General features: G+C 37.6%; 1 protein-coding gene across 5 annotated transcripts in view; it reads left to right on the top strand.

Annotated features, from left to right (window-relative positions):
- Positions 1-14065, top strand: part of BPTF (bromodomain PHD finger transcription factor) — a 91957-nt gene extending 77892 nt beyond the window's left edge. For 2 of the 5 annotated variants that reach the window (XM_025168139.2, XM_088138270.1), the window contains exons 27-32: positions 2705-3054; positions 6060-6233; positions 6961-7153; positions 7606-7690; positions 10115-10301; positions 11737-14064. In XM_025168139.2, the coding sequence (XP_025023907.2) occupies positions 2705-3054; positions 6060-6233; positions 6961-7153; positions 7606-7690; positions 10115-10301; positions 11737-11773 (1026 nt within the window). In that variant the 3' untranslated portion in view covers positions 11774-14064. Of the gene's footprint in view, positions 1-2704; positions 3055-6059; positions 6234-6960; positions 7154-7605; positions 7691-10114; positions 10302-11736 lie in introns of all 5 variants that reach the window. The other 3 variants (XM_088138271.1, XM_025168140.2, XM_025168141.2) reach the window with 2 other exon arrangements.
- The last annotated feature ends 1948 nt before the right edge of the window (positions 14066-16013 follow it).

Raw genomic sequence — 16013 nt, 5'->3', positions numbered from 1 at the left:
GAAAAGCAGTAGTGGCAGCAAATGTGTCGATTTTAATTTTTAATACAGTAAATATTGATAAATGTAATCCATACAAACAAAAGCTCTTTTGGGGTCCTCCACAATTTTTAAAAGTGGGAAGGGGTCCTGAGCTAAAAAAGTTAGCTAAGAAACACTGGTCTAGAGCATAGGGTGGGAGCCAGATGCCAGAATTGCTTCCAGCAACTGGGGGAAGGTGCCAGCTTCCTTTAAGTGTCTTCCTGGCTAGGGTTGTGCAGGTGTAGAGCTGTTACCCCAGCTGTTGCTGGTAATGAGGCAGTTAACTGTGTCAGATTCTGAAAGGACTTAGAGCCTCTTCGTGAGCCATCCATTTCTGCATGGTGTGGTGCAGCATCCTTCCATCAAGGCTGGGATAGTGTGCCTTGCAGCCTGGAATTTGTGTCTGCTGGAGAAGCGTCCATACTGGTGGAGGGTGATCCTGGCAGTGGGGAAACACAGGATGTCCCAACATCCTCTGTCACCCAATCCACTCTTTGAAGGCCAGTTCCACTGCTTGGGGCATGATGTTATGCACATAGCACCTGTCTGGCAGTTCTTTAAACCAAATGCTTTGCCACGGATCGCACAGCAGCTGCAGAGAGTAGCCCTGAGATCCGAGGAATGGATGCAGCTATTGTAAGGAGTTGCAGATAAGTGCTATATACACACCCACTACACTCTGAAGCATCTTTTTGCCAGTGAGTTCAAAGTGCTGCATAGGCCTTGCTAATATACTTGACTGTGAGGAGTTCATTTTTTTGATGTCTGGACTTAGGTGAAGAGTTCTTAAAGTGGCATAGACCTTGTCTGTTGAATTTGCCAAGGTGTCGCTTCTTGCTTCCTTATCTGCTTGCCGTCTCTTCCTCCTCTTCCACTCATCCACATAGCCTCTGGGTTGGCTTTCCCTTTTCTTGGCTGAGGGCACGTGTGATGATGTAATGGTATGTGGAAATGACCTTGGGAGATGGGGGAAAGAGATGCTGCCTAGGGAACGATCAGATAATAATGGGAAGAGAAAGAGACCCAAAAAGGAACCCTCCTAACTTCTCAGGCTGTAAAAGAGATGGCAGGAGACTTGTACTATCAGACTTGCAAGATTCTGTTAATGTAGCCTTACAATAAAATAGAATGAGCTCATCTGGTCATGTTTCCTGTCTGGTCTACCTTAGAAGGCTGACAGATATGAAGCATGCTAACAGTGCTTCCTTTTCTGAGCACAGAGGGCACTTTCAACTATAATACAAGTAGGTCTCAGTTAATGACAGCAATCGGGACTGGAATTGCTGTTGCTAAGCAATGCAGTTGTAAAGTAAAACATCATATGACTGTGCACCACCTAGCGACAGCAATTCCAGCACTCCTTGTTGCAGTCATTAAATGAATCACTGCATGTTGTTAAGCGAGGACATCATGCGGTCACCATTTGCACCCTCATGCCGGCTTCCCCATTGACTTGCTTGTCAGAAGCCAGCAAAGAAGGTCGAAATGACAACCATGTGACTGTGTGACACTGCAACATCGTAATTGTGAACTAGGCACTGAACACCCAGATCACGATCATGTGACCCCAGGGATGCTGTGGTGGCCATAACTCTGAGGACCAGTCATAAGTACGACTTGTTCAGCAGTGTCGCAAGTTCGAATGGTTGCTGAACAAGTGGTTATTAAGCAAGGACCACCTGTGGGCTTCTCTTTATTTATTTATCAGATTTATATCTCTCACACAGGCTTGTATCTATGTAAAATTAGCTTATTAATCCCCTACCCAATTCTTTTATTCTTGCTTTCTACTAAATAAAGTGAAATCTCAATTTAATGAACCATTTGGGGAAGGAGATTCCAATCTTTCTGAATGTTCATTAAATACAAAATTACATAATTATGGCAATGTATGCTATTAGTGTAATAACATCCAGATGAAGCAAATTGCTGCAATTTGCTATTGATACAAATGATGTCATTTGCACAGTGATGTAATTATACAAATAATGTACATTGCCACAAATGAAGTAAATTTAAGGGAAAGTTAACATTCTAAGTGTTTGTCTAGATAACTTTGGATGAAATTGTTATTTTGGTGGCATATCCAAAGGGAAATTGTGTCCACTGCATCTGAAATCCAGTAAATGGGGGTCTTTTAAATCAGAATTTCACTGTATTAGAAAGTGTTTAAATCCTACGGTGTTATTTTCTTCCTTTTTAGTAGTTATTAAGGATTGGTGGGCAGTGGGACAAATGTTCAGATTTGAGAGAATGTCTTTTCAAAGCTTCCTTTGTCTTGTATTTGAAACCTTTTGTTTTTATATTTCTTTAAACTGCAGAAACAAAGGCTAGATTCATATAAAATTACCTACATGAATTTGGCATACTAATCGATTTGGGTCCAATATTTTTGAACGGCCTAAGTTTTTATTGTGCACATGATTAAGCCAGAATCAGTTTATTGCTTATAATTTAGATTTTATCAATAGCTTGTTTTCTTGTAGTGAGCTCAGTGCCCAGATCTTCTGGGTACGAGAAATCTGAGGAGCTCACAGCAAGAAAGCTGATATGTTTTGCAGAAGTGACTAGTGCCAAGTCCTTCGCAAATATGAGTTTTCTGTAGAAGTTTGATGGTGTAAATCAACCTTTGACATTGTGGACACCTATCTATGTGGGTTACTTTTGTGCTTTTCTTTTTCTTTAGGAAGAACTAAAGAAAGATCTGACTAAGATTAAGAGAGAAAAAGAAAAGGCACAGGCTGCTGCAGCAGCTGCTGCAGCGGCTGCAGTCCTGCCTCCACCACCGCCTCCACCTCCTCCACCGCCACCACCACCACCACCACCACCTCCACCACCACACACTTCCGGTTCCAGCGTTCCTTCAACAGCTTCAGGCACATCGTCTATTTCATCCCACAAAAGAAAGCGAGAGGAAGAGAAGGAGTCTGCATCTTCAAAATCCAAGAAAAAGAAAATGATTTCTACTACCTCAAAGGAAACCAAGAAGGATACAAAGCTTTACTGCATCTGCAAGACGCCTTACGATGAATCCAAGTGAGTAATGAATGTTATGTGCTTGAAGCATTCTTAGTTTAGTTTTAGCTTTTAGTTAGTAGCTGGATTAGATGAATAGAAACGGAGTTAGACATTTGATACCGTTTTATTGTGCAATCACTGAGAAGGTATTACAAATATTAGCGCTCAATTGTATTTTTTGAAAGCAGTCTTTTGGCTTTTGTGATTCATACCTTACTTGCATGTTTCCATTGTACAATCTTGTCTCACATTGCACATTCTTTACTTTGTTCCTCCCCCCCCCCCCTTTCTTTCTTGCTCTGGTTCAGAAGCAATGGATTACAGATTAGTTTTCTTGGACAGGCTCTTGATCATGTCTAAATATATTTATGGATTATATTTGTACTCTCCGGCAGGGAGGAGACTTTTTAAATGCCAGGATACACATTTTATATTACGAGTTTGCCAGATAGGAGGTAAATTATAGAATATCTGGAGAACTTGGATGAATGTACTACAGTAGAGTTTTCTGAGAGTTCCAAGTGCTGTTGTCTTAAATTAGTCTTCTTTTTAAATTATTATTTTAGGGGAAATGGAAAGGGCAGGTCTCTAAAATATTGTTCAATAATAAAATGTAAAATATATTTATGTAATTATTAAAAACATTAAGATGCCATAGCTAATATAATTTAATAAATCAGAAATAGCTTTTGATCTGGATATCGCTATAGTTTAAAAACAGCAAGTAATATTTGAAAAATCCAGCTAGAGATCTAACTGCCCCACTCACAGAATTGACTTGACTAAAAAGATTAAAAGTTGGCAGTTTAACCATAATGGTGGTATCAGAAGTTTTAATGAACATGTCCTGGATTTCTTGTTGTTTATCTAGAGTTCATTGTCAAATCAGTACTAGAACTTTTAAATTTTAAACTTATATGGTTAATTGCAATATTTGTAGGAGACATGAGTCTCAAGTCTGTCTACCATATAAAATTAGCTTTTTCTGAGAGAATCTTTATGAATAATCATATAAAAAAATATCTGTTTCAAAATGTCTGTGGCACAGCATTTACCACAGTTACTTCTTGAACTATAGTATCTAAAGAAAATAAATTATCACAAGTAAATTGAGCAGAATGAGTGAGTCAGCACTTTTTTTCTGGAAGTTAAGCTCTAATAGTACTGGCATGTGTGTGTATTGATTACAGTAATTTTTAAATAAAATACATATATAAAAATTACTGTAATCAATAATACCTGCTTTTCAATTCAGACAGATGAGAAAGGTATTACATTTTTCACTGCTGAATTTATTGTGAGCATTTATTAGAAGATCAGATGATTTACAGATTAAAAATAGTTATTCAGGCCATTGCTCTCCTTCTGTTGAACCATGCTCTTCATTGATGAAAAGGAAGAAAGCTGATTATTCAGTTTGCCTTCTGTACATATTTTTATGCTGCGTTGTCTCTTCACTTAATATCCTTGGTGAAGATAACCTGAGAGGGAATCTTGTTGACATTCAAGCCTATGAGAAGTGTCTTGGCTATGGATCACTCAGTAAATTCAGGTGTTAATAGAAGTAAGGCAGACAACATAAGCAGAACTCTTCACTCGCAGCGTGGCTTTCCCATCCAGCTGGTCCTGAGAAGGAGGGGATCCTGCAGAAGGACAGAAAGGAGTTTAGGGGCCAGTGCTGTCAGCTGAATTTTACTCACGCTAGTTGGATCCCAGCCGTAATATGCAGCATGTTTATTTGGCCTTCTTGCATCAAAGCTGTTTGTTTAGATTTAGCGGGCAATCGTTAGGACTGCAGTGGAAGATAGGCAGAAAAAAGGAATGATTGGGGTAATTTCTGGAGAGGTTTGTAAGAGAAAGTTCTTTCAGTCTTAGTTCTGAGTGGAGGCCATAGCAGATACATTGGCTGGCATATTGCAGGAAGGTTTTCTGTCTTCTCAGGTGCGGAGATTAGGTTAGTAGGCACACCTAAGCACTGTAGTGCAGCAGTAGGATGCTTAAATAACAGGATAACATAACACAGTATGCAAAGGGAGATTGTGGAACTAGGGGCGGTGTTAAGGAATATTCCACCTAATTTGGAGACCGAAGCTATGTTCAGACGCAATACCAAGTCAGTTATAGGGGTACACGAATGAATCTGGTATGAGGGAACATGTGTTCCTTTCTTCCATAAGGCTACAGTTCCCTCCTTCAGGGGTTTGAGGCAAACAATATATCTAAACCAGCAATTCTGGTACGCAGCACTAGCATCGTACTAGAATCACTAAAAGAACAACTATTTTGAACTTGGATACTGTCCGATGGAGGTTTGCAAGTACGCAAGGATGAGGTTGCGTACTTGTGTGGTTTTTTAACATGTCGTCTTTGATCTGACACCCAACGTTTTCTGAGAATAGATATTTTTGAATAAATGCCCTGCATTTTTTTTTTTAATTTGCTAGAATTTCCACCAATTTCAGGCAGTTTCTTGGAAAACATACATCCACTTGTCCCATTTTCCTTCATGTCATGTTATACCAATATGTGTTTTACATATGGCTGGTATGCATGCTGCTTTTTTTTAAAGTGTACCTGTAACTTCTAGTCGTATCTGCACTGTGCTTCTTTTTAAAATTGAGACCTATGTTTTCAAATCTTAAGAATGACCAATGTGTTTCATGGTTTTTTAGCAAGAGTTTTGAAAATATAGATCTTTTTCTTTGGCCGTGTCTTTGTGCATTCACAGTTGAGACATTCACATTTTTCAGATTTCAGTCCTTTTTTGTTGTTGTTGGTTTTTGTTTTTGTTTTTGTTTGTTTTTTGTTTTTGTTGGGGTTTTTTGCAAAAATATGAAGAACTGTCTATTGAAGTAGGGCCTGGCAACTTTTTATCTGTGTTAGCTTGAAGATACTAGGTCCGGAAGAGTAGATTAATGTAGTTAGGGAAATTTAATTCAGAAAAAGTCAAAGATTCAGGTTAGCAAGTGCCTTGCCATTTGAAATGACAATTACATTGTCATTTTCATTGTAAATACTTTTAGGTTCTATATTGGCTGTGATCTTTGTACTAACTGGTATCATGGAGAATGTGTTGGCATCACAGAAAAGGAGGCTAAGAAAATGGATGTGTACATCTGTAATGAGTGTAAACGGGCACAAGAGGGCAGCAGTGAGGAATTGTACTGTATCTGCAGAACACCTTATGATGAGTCACAGTGAGTTCTGACAAGAACCTCTTATTTAATATTTAGGTAGAAAACTGCTCTGAGTTTGGTAATGTGTTTCTTGAACAAAAAAGAAATATTGTTCAACATCTGTTGTATCTAGTGCCATGACTTTAAGAATCTCTAAAATGACACTAAATCGTATTATGATTGACACTCGGGGAAAGGGAGGTTTCTAGTATTGCCAGTAAAATTTGCATTCTTCAAAACAGGCTATTTTTACTGATTTATTGCAGCACGTTTCCAACAAATGCCTTAGCTGCTAGGAATTTGTAATTTATTGCAATTAATACTAGTTTTAGTTCAGGCTGAAGTTATGATTGTAATTTCAAAATCAGTATATAAGTGGTATTAAGTTTGTTAAAGTGCCCCATTCATATTATGCTATAGGACTCTGAATGTCAATTTTCTACAGATAGTCAACCAATGTATTAATAGTACTTTTACAAATAGTTGATCAAAAGGAAAAGAGAATCTCTGATAATCATATTTGTAAATGCACAATTTATGATTTTGGGCTTCACCTTTGTTCCTTTCAGCTCTAAGAAGTTTCAGTTGTTTGAGATTAAGCATGGTTGATAAAGCAATGCTTCCAATTTGATGTCAGAAATTTAAGTGTGAATGTGAGGCAAGAATCCTCATCTTTTAGGTTTGTTAACCAAGGAAAAGTCATAATGTGGAATTAAAGGTGTTAACAGTTTTCTTTGGGATCTTGCAGATTTTACATTGGCTGTGACCGATGTCAGAATTGGTATCACGGGCGCTGCGTTGGTATTTTGCAAAGTGAGGCAGATCTCATTGATGAGTATGTCTGTCCGCAGTGTCAGTCAACTGAAGATGCCATGACAGTTCTCAGTCCTTTGACTGACAAAGATTATGAAGGGCTAAAGAGAGTGCTACGTTCATTGCAGGTAAGGCTGAATATTGTTTAATCAATGCACCAGCGTACGCTAAACCCTCAGTTTCACAGAGTAATTGGAAGGGGTGTCCACTAGATCCAAAGTCCACTAAATGCAAATGGGGTTTTGTCCATTGCATCTGAGTCTACTGAATTGCGATTTAGTGAATCGAGGGGTTAACTGCATTTCAAAAAGCATTGCAGTAGATCTTTGGGGGAATGGGGTTCAATTAGTTCAGCCAGTGGAATGAAAACTGCTGAGCAGATCCTTGTGAATTGAAGCTCACTGAAATCAGCCACTCTGTGTGTGTGGTTTGCATGCAGCAATGTAACAGATTTCTACAAGTGATTTCCTCTCCGCTTTTCCCAGTGCACTGCAACAGTAGAGTTGATGTGAAAGAAGGTTTCTCATATTAACGAACAATCATCCTTTTTGAAATGAATGATATATCCTTTTCCTAACAGGCTCACAAGATGGCTTGGCCATTCTTAGAACCAGTAGATCCCAATGATGCTCCAGATTATTATGGTGTTATCAAAGAACCTATGGGTGAGTGAATCCTAGGGCATCCTGTTTAGTATATGTTGTGTGTATGATTCATTTCTTCTATAGGTTAGTCGGCAAAGGCATGTTTGACCTACAGTGGGTTAAATCCAAAACAAAATTTAAATGTATGCTTAGAAGTTAATTAGAACTTATGAATAAATATGCATTAAATTGAAGCTGTAATAATTTCCTTGATTGGGACAGAATATTATTTACACTTTTTTTCCTATTGTCCTTCCTAGTTACAAGCAGCCACATCACATTATAATATAGATGAAAAACAAAAATATACGCAGTACATAAAATCATGATGCTTACAATCTGTCCTTTTCAAATTGTAATCTTGGTGCTAATATGAAGTCTCTCTTTATTGAAGCAACTGTTGCTTCTTTTCACAATTTTATCTTTGAAATCTCTCTTAAGCTGTATTCTTTAAATCTGCCCTGAAAGCTGCGATTAAGGGTTTGCTTATTAAGTATCTCTACTTTTGCATGACTCTTTTATTCTGTTGTCGTGCTTGTTTTGCTGTTCATTGTAATCCTGTTGTTTACCTTTTTCTTTAATATTCTGTTTTCTTTGATCCTATTACTTTACCTCTTTCCTCTTCTTTTCTCTCTTGGTTTCTTTCTTTTTCCCCCTCCTGACTTAAAGGCTAAAGGCCTTATATTTTGCTCATTCTCTCCTCAGTCCTCCCACTTTTGCCTGTCTTACAGTTAGATTGTGAATCTATTTACAGGTCTGTGTATTATAGTCTTTATATTAAGCTGTAGATACCTCTTGAAATTATATATCATGATATGTTTCTTTTAATAAGTTGCTCATAGTTCTTCACTCAACAGGAAATGCTAGAAGCAATTTTCTTATTTAATAGAATAGGTTGTTTCTTGTAGGATGGGTCAGATAAATGAATAATAAAGCAAATAGTTTGTATATTGAAGGCCTGACAGATTTTTGGGTTCTTGATTACTGTTGAGAATCTAAAATTCTTGTTTCTACTGTCTATAAACAGATCTTCCAGGTTCTCAGTGAAGCCAAAGATCAGAGCTCCTGTTTTTGCCTGTCTTTAGGTTGTAGTGAGGGGAGTATTGCTCTCCAGTTGCAGTCAAAATAAAGTCTTGTGTTTTTCCATTATTTCCTATAGGCAGCTTCAGCTCCAGGTATCAAAAGTCTAAAAGAATTGGAATTTAGAAAACTCTGTTATTTAGTTATATCTAAAGTGAAACCTGGAATGTTCAAACTTCGGTTAGGTGTGGAGAGTGAGAATGATCTGGTACATGAAGACAGAATTTACATGCTCAAGTGCATAGCAACCCGTAATAAATCTTTGCAAGGGGGAAATCTCATTGTGATGATCCAGGGAGATGTTTTACTTTCCATTCTCCCTTCCCCCACAAATAAAGCAAATAGGTACAAAATTTATAGCCAGCTCCAACCTAAGTCCTCCTTTTCTTTTTGGGGTTATTCCTTGACTTTTGACCTTGTTGGTGAAATGCCAGGATTTCTATATTCCTTCATGGCCCTGGCACTGGGGATCAGAACACATCTTATTTAGTGGCAGCATTTATCCTCTTAATTATGCTCACCAGCTTCCTTTCCTCATGTTGAAGACCTGTTTGTTTCTGAAGACTTTTCTTAAAAATTAGACAGTGTTTTAATTGGTGCCTTGTATTCCTACATAAAGCGTTATGAGGGTTTTCTAACTAGATTACCAAGTCTGCTTGTCCTTATCTTTAGCAGTGCTATAATATCTGGAACTTAAATACATTTGTGAGCATCAGTGTGTGTTTTAGGTTACTGATTCCTTAGATTTTAGATACTGTTTTATTCTCCCACTGTTTAACAGAGGTACGCAAACTGTTTCAAAGTCAAGGAATTGTAACTAGAAATTTCCTATTACTGTGACTGGTAATTACAGAATGGGATCCTTGATCACACTGTGTTCTTTGTGTCCTTTTGCGTTAAAACTGATTGAAAAGTTCAGACAAGGTTCTGAATTGAAATAATGAGTGCTCAAGAGAAGATGTACAATTTAAGCATGTTTATATGCACTAATTGCTTGGGGTAATTAAAAAGTAAGGAAACCCCAATCAGAGAGTTCAGAGTATAAAAGCCAAGTGGTCTCCGGTGGAAATGTGTCTGTATAGGTTTCAGAGTGCCTTCTTCAAACAGAATCTTCAAAACTGCATCTTTATAACTAGAGATAATGCCCAGTATCCTGTCTTGACTTTGATCTGGAAACATTTGATAAACAGCTCTTCTTGCTCCCTACTCGATGATCTAACATAATACCCTAAACACATATCCTGTATACATTACTGACATTCTAGTCAAACATACGTTTCTTTTCCTTCGTATTTCCATGGGTGTGGGCTGATATGCTACAAGTTACTGAGGCTTGTTTTTTAATAACATTTGTTTATTTTGAAGATCTTTCCACCATGGAGGAAAGAATACTGAAGCGTTACTACAAAAAGGTGACAGAATTTGTGGCCGACATGACCAAAATATTTGATAATTGTCGTTATTACAATCCAAGTGACTCTCCTTTTTATCAGTGTGCAGAGGTTCTTGAGTCATTCTTTGTACAGAAACTAAAAGGATTCAAAGCAAGCAGGTAAGTAGCTTTTCTCTTTAATGTGCTTTTCTGTCAGTATGGAATACATTTTGCCACTAGAAACTTGCTTGCTATTTTTTGCAATATGTCTAATTCTCTCTACGTGCTGGAGTGATGCAAATGACTACTAGTTATTCCAATAAAATACAGTTCTTCAAAATAATCAGGGATTTTTGTTTGAATTACAAACTGGGTACAGTATAATAAAGAAAATAAAGCATGTGGAATGAAACTGAATATTGAAATGTCCAGCAGTCTAAATCTGTTTAATGGCTTAGCTCCCAAATATTTCTAGTAGATCTGAAGAAGGCAGCTCTAAGCTTGTTGACTCAATAATACCCATGCCCCGGTAAAGGATTGCAGTCTAAATTAGAAATGGGACAGAGCGACATTTAATGATTGATGTAGGTTTTTTTTTTTTAATGTTGATGATATGCCTACTACCTGCTTAAATACTTCTCATGATCAACTGGGTTCAAATGTTTGGTTTGGACTTAATCCGGTTCTTCTAAGTGATCAAATTCTAAACACATTCCTGGTGAAGGAAGATCAGTTTCAACGATATTTGTCTCTGTTTTATACGTCTCTTCTCCAGAACAGTGCTTACCTGGGATTGGAGGCAGAGTTGTTTTGTTTAAAGATTGGGAACATCTGCTAGCAAAGCAGCACATCCAAGTGTTGCTGTAACATCTGGCCATACTTCTTACATTTCCTTTGTGGAAATAAACGATTCCAGTGAGAACCAAAGAGTAGGCACAATGTGAAGAGGAGGTTGCAGCTGAGCTGACAGTCAGATTGTCATTTATTCCTTCCTCATACTTGCTTTCTTATCAGCATTATATTGTTTGGCTGCCACTGAATTATGTCCCCTGTGTTCTTCGTTTGCAGATAGTGATAACTGTAGTCTGACTTTCTAACTAGAATCAGAATGGGGTGTCACTGTAACCTGTCACAGCTTACCTTTTCTAAAAAAGATCAGTTTGTGCTGTTCATACTGTCTTAATGTGGAAGCAGTCATTTGCTAACAGCTATGGTAGGAGATAAAACAATCTGTTGTTTGAATACTGTATCAAAACAAAGTCCAGTAACAGTAATAAAACCAATGTGTTACCAAATATCTCCTTAAAGAAAAACTTTCCAAAAGAGAATGATTGATTACGTAAATGTTCTTCCACCAGCAATGAACATGATCTGCTTCCCCAAACACTGTTCCTCGGGTGCCTGCTCTTTATCTGTGCATCCCTCTGAGCATTACATGATATTTTTGGATGTCAGAACTGATACTGTGAATGGGGAGAAAGCCTTGCTTTGTAACTGTTGTTGGTCTACAAAAGATGGAGAAGAGCAGCAAAATGGCTGGTATCCCCGAGTGGTTGAATTTTGGAGTCCGCTTAGATGAAGGTTGCTTACTTGTTCCTTTTTCTGCGTTCTGCAGGTCTCATAACAACAAACTGCAGTCTACAGCTTCTTAAAGTTCTACGTGTTACCATACCACAAACCACAAGAATCTGGTTGCCTGAATTTTTTTAATTGGGGAGCCAGAGGTTTTTAGTCAGGGTGTCCTGACAAGTCTTGATGTAAACTGTGTTTTTATCAGTCACATCAGATTTATATTCTTGGCTAATTTTGTCCAAAGGACAAAAGAATGAAAATCAGCAGCATCGTTTTCTTGTCAAGATCAAATTGTGCTGTTGTGGCAGAAACAGGAAAACATTTTGCTGAAGGACAGGAAAAAAAACACGCAAGAGAAAACAAGATACAGTAAAATGGGGTCAAATTCTAACTCCATGGAAATGCCACATCTGTTCTTCAGTGAAGAAGCTGGTTTATAAATTCCACACAGAGAACTTTTGACTGTATTTATTTATTGTTGCAAAAGGACGCTTTTTTATTGCTGCCCTCATTTGTCAGCTGATTATTTTTTCCCCTTACAAATCCAGCCCTGGTTGTATGTAACCCATTCTGTATCTTACCATGATTCCTGTAGGTAAAAGTACAAGATGACCTCTAGATGTCTTTTCTTTCTATGAAAGGAGCTGCTATGTACACATGTGCACAAACAAACTGGGAATCAACATTGAGTTTATCGTTCGCGGTAGAGGAAAACAATTAAGCTTGCATAAAAGTTGGGCAAAGTGGTCGTGGACTACAGACTTTGTTGCCTTGAATATAACAGTACAGTATCATTTACTCTGCAACGGACTGATCTGAGTAAAATCTATTTGAAGGTATCTTGTTTGTAAACATTTGTCAGATTCTAACTTTTTTTTCTTTTTGTATTAAAAATTCAAAACATGGATGTATATGAAACAAATAAATGGAGATCATTGTTCTCTCCACATATGTAGGTGTCTTTTGAATGTTCACTAACATGTTTGTGAGGTTTGTTCTTATGTGTAAGATCCTAAAGTACAGAAGGGAAATGTGGGAAAGGGAAAGGGAAAGGATGGACAACCTCCCCCCAAAGTGTGATTCTATTTGTTTTTAATCAGCTATAATAAAAATTCTTCTGTGGTGCCACACGTTTGCATTGATGATAAAGCAGTTGCGTGAGAATTATCCTTGCCATTGCTAACTGAGATGGTGACGAGTAAGTGGCTGTGTAAGGTTAAATAACCGTCTCAGAAGTGCGTTTTGGTGGCTTTTCTACTTGGACATACAGTACAAAAATGGAAAGCCAAGAAGGACGAGAGGGGTGTTAAATGTTTAGCTGTAATTGCTCCCCACAGGTGACGTATGCTACTGACAGTTTTGTATGTGCACCATATCCAGCAGCAGTTGGCTTCTGACTATTACACCTATTTTAACTAGATTTTGCACTAATTCATAATTTTTGCCCTTCAATGATCTGGAATTTATCTGATTATGGATAAGCTTCCCTTGGGTTTAACCTCACCCTGCTATGCAAAAATCTTTTCTGTTACTTTATTAGACATTGCTGTCGATCACACTTTTCTTATAAGTACAGGCTCAGGTGTACAGATAATATAAGGTTAATTTTCTCTAAGAAAGCTTCTGCTTTTGTATATAGATGCTGTCATTTAATCAATATGAATTCAAGAGGAAGTTAATGTTCGTTGTGAGACCATCCATTTATGTTTCTTAGACAGTAGGAAGAAGAGTATTTGTGTGTTAGGGTATATTGTCTTAGGACTTTTTCAAAGAGATGCTACATATTGTATGCATTATGTTTATACAAGAAGGACTTTTTCAAATTTAATCCTACAAATACTGTCTCTTCATCGTATTTCTTTATTACTCATACTTATGGCTGACCTTGAAAAACCATGATGAGAACTTTCCTACTTATAGGCAATAGATCATTGTTTTTAACAGATTGTGACAAACTGAAGAATAACTCTTTTTGTACATAATAGGACATTTCATCTTAGACAAATAAAATAATGTTGTTGGACCTCAGATTTGGTGGAGTTCCTAATGAAACATCATTTGTTTAGAATAAAATATGTAGCGCTTGGCATTGCCATACTGTGCAGAAATTCTTTGAAGTTTTTCATATTAATTATGAATGAGGAAAATGCTACTTTCATACACTTTTTACCAAGCCGCATCATTTTTCCTACTGCTTTGTAATATATGAAGACAATTCTTAGCTGTATCAACTATGGTAATTTTTAGTTTTTTGAAAAACTTTATTTATGAGCCAGTGTAATGTGTGTACATTTTAAATACCACTTCTGTAAAAGGAATAAAGAAAATTATACTTTACTCAGTTTTTAAATGAAACAATGTGCAGAATACTTTTTTTCTGATCACTTCATGCCTCATTAAAATCACTCACTGGGTATCAAGTGTCACGAACCAAATGAGCTCACTTTTTATTCGCAGTTCCTCAGTCAAATGGAAATATTTGGTCTTCTAACTACAAACTTCCAAATCCTCATTAGCTGCTTTGTTTTTGTAATGAGACTTAAGTTGGAATGGTATTGTCTTGAACAGCTGCAAAATATTTGTACCACTATTGGCAAAATGCACAGTTTAAACCTTATGGATAATCACTCTAAGGTAAGAAAGCTCTCTGAATTGCTGTTCTCAAAATGTCTGAACTGGACATATGATTGACCCTTTATTTTAATTTTTAATTATTGTGATAAACCATTACAAAATTGGGAAGCGGTATTTTATCCAGTGAATTATTTCATTTAATATGTGACATGCTTTTGATTTTAGATACACAGCAGTTTTAAATTTTTTATGTCATTCTCTGTTTATAACTCTCTCTCTCTCTCTCACACACACACACACACACATACACACACACACAAACAGCACAGTTTTGTCTGAAACAAATGTTTTCCAATATTTTATTAATATTTTGTTGAATCAATGAAATAATTGCTCCTTTTAACAGAAAATAATATTCTTTGAGCCTTCAGAATCCTTATGTATTGTGAACAAACCACTTGGTAGCATACACGACCTATTTATTCTCATTTGCCTTCTTCTGCTACTTAAATCAGGAATGGATTCTTTCACATGATGACTAAAATGGTGATCCTGACTTATCATATCCTTTACAAGGTTCATTGGCCTATAATCCTGCCTCTGGAAATAACCAGCCAGCATCCCTAAGTTAGATAACATGCTGAATAATTCCTGGTTATTTAACTGGCTATACTAGTGAAGGAGCCAAGCCAAGAAGCAAACTTTCTGGACTGGAAGATTATATAAATTATTGTACTCCTGGCTTGAGCAAGGTGACAGAGGTGGGTGAAGCAAACCACCTTGGAGAATACTAATGACCTTGACCCATTTCTTTCTGGATTCAACTCTGAATATGGAATAGGATTGGCCTCAGCTGCCCTTATGCAACTCAGTTACTCTTGATGGAGTGTGGCTTTTGATACCACTGAGTCAGCATCCTCATGAAATGGCTCTGTGGGCTAGGAGTCAGGAGCATTTTTATGAACAGCTTTGCCTGTTTCTGCGGAGGTGGTCCCAGAATAATATGGGGAGATTATAACTCAGCAGCTTGGCAGTCTTGTGTGTTGCCTTGAGGTATACAATCCATCGCTGTCTAGTATCTTTATAAAGTTGTTGAGTTACAGCTTTTAGGGGATGGAAGAAAGTGTCACCAATAAGTTGATGACACCCAAGTCATGTTTTTTGGACATCAGAATTGGGATAGCATCGGTGCAGTCTAAACCAATACTTAATTGCAGAGGTGAACTGGATGAGAGTCAGTTGAAGTTGAGTCCTGATTTAAGATGCATGCCCACTGGGTGAATGGTCTAGGAATTCAATTATCTGCTCTGGTTATGGTGGTACCCCTCGAAGGAACAGGTTTGCACTTAGATGTTAACCTCTGTAACTTGGGGCTCTGTCAACTGCACCCACTCCCAGAGAACAACAGCATTGCATTGGTGACTTGAGGGATGGAGAACTGTAGTGGACTCTCTGTGGGGCTGTCTTTGGGATTGGTCTGGAAACTGCAACTTGTGCAGAATTCAGCAACTAGGGTACTGACAGGTGTCTCACCATATGCGTACACATTATCTCTGTCTAAAGGATTTGCACTGCTGGTGGGCAGCTACTGAACCAGATTCAAGATGTTGGTATTAGCACATGAAGCCCTAAATCACTCAAGATGGGTTACCTAAAACAAGAACCTTCAATAATTTTCTGACCCCTACGATCCTCAGAAATACTGTTACCCAAGTCGTGGCTTGCAGATTACCGTTTGGTGTGGCG

The sequence above is a fragment of the Python bivittatus genome, unplaced genomic scaffold (genome assembly GCF_059951505.1).
Source record: "Python bivittatus isolate LINGU-HERP-01145 unplaced genomic scaffold, Pbiv_v1 ctg000220_np1212, whole genome shotgun sequence".
Taxonomy (NCBI): domain Eukaryota; kingdom Metazoa; phylum Chordata; class Lepidosauria; order Squamata; family Pythonidae; genus Python; species Python bivittatus.
Note: the sequence above shows the minus strand (reverse complement) of the source record. Positions and strands in the feature narration are given on the sequence as shown.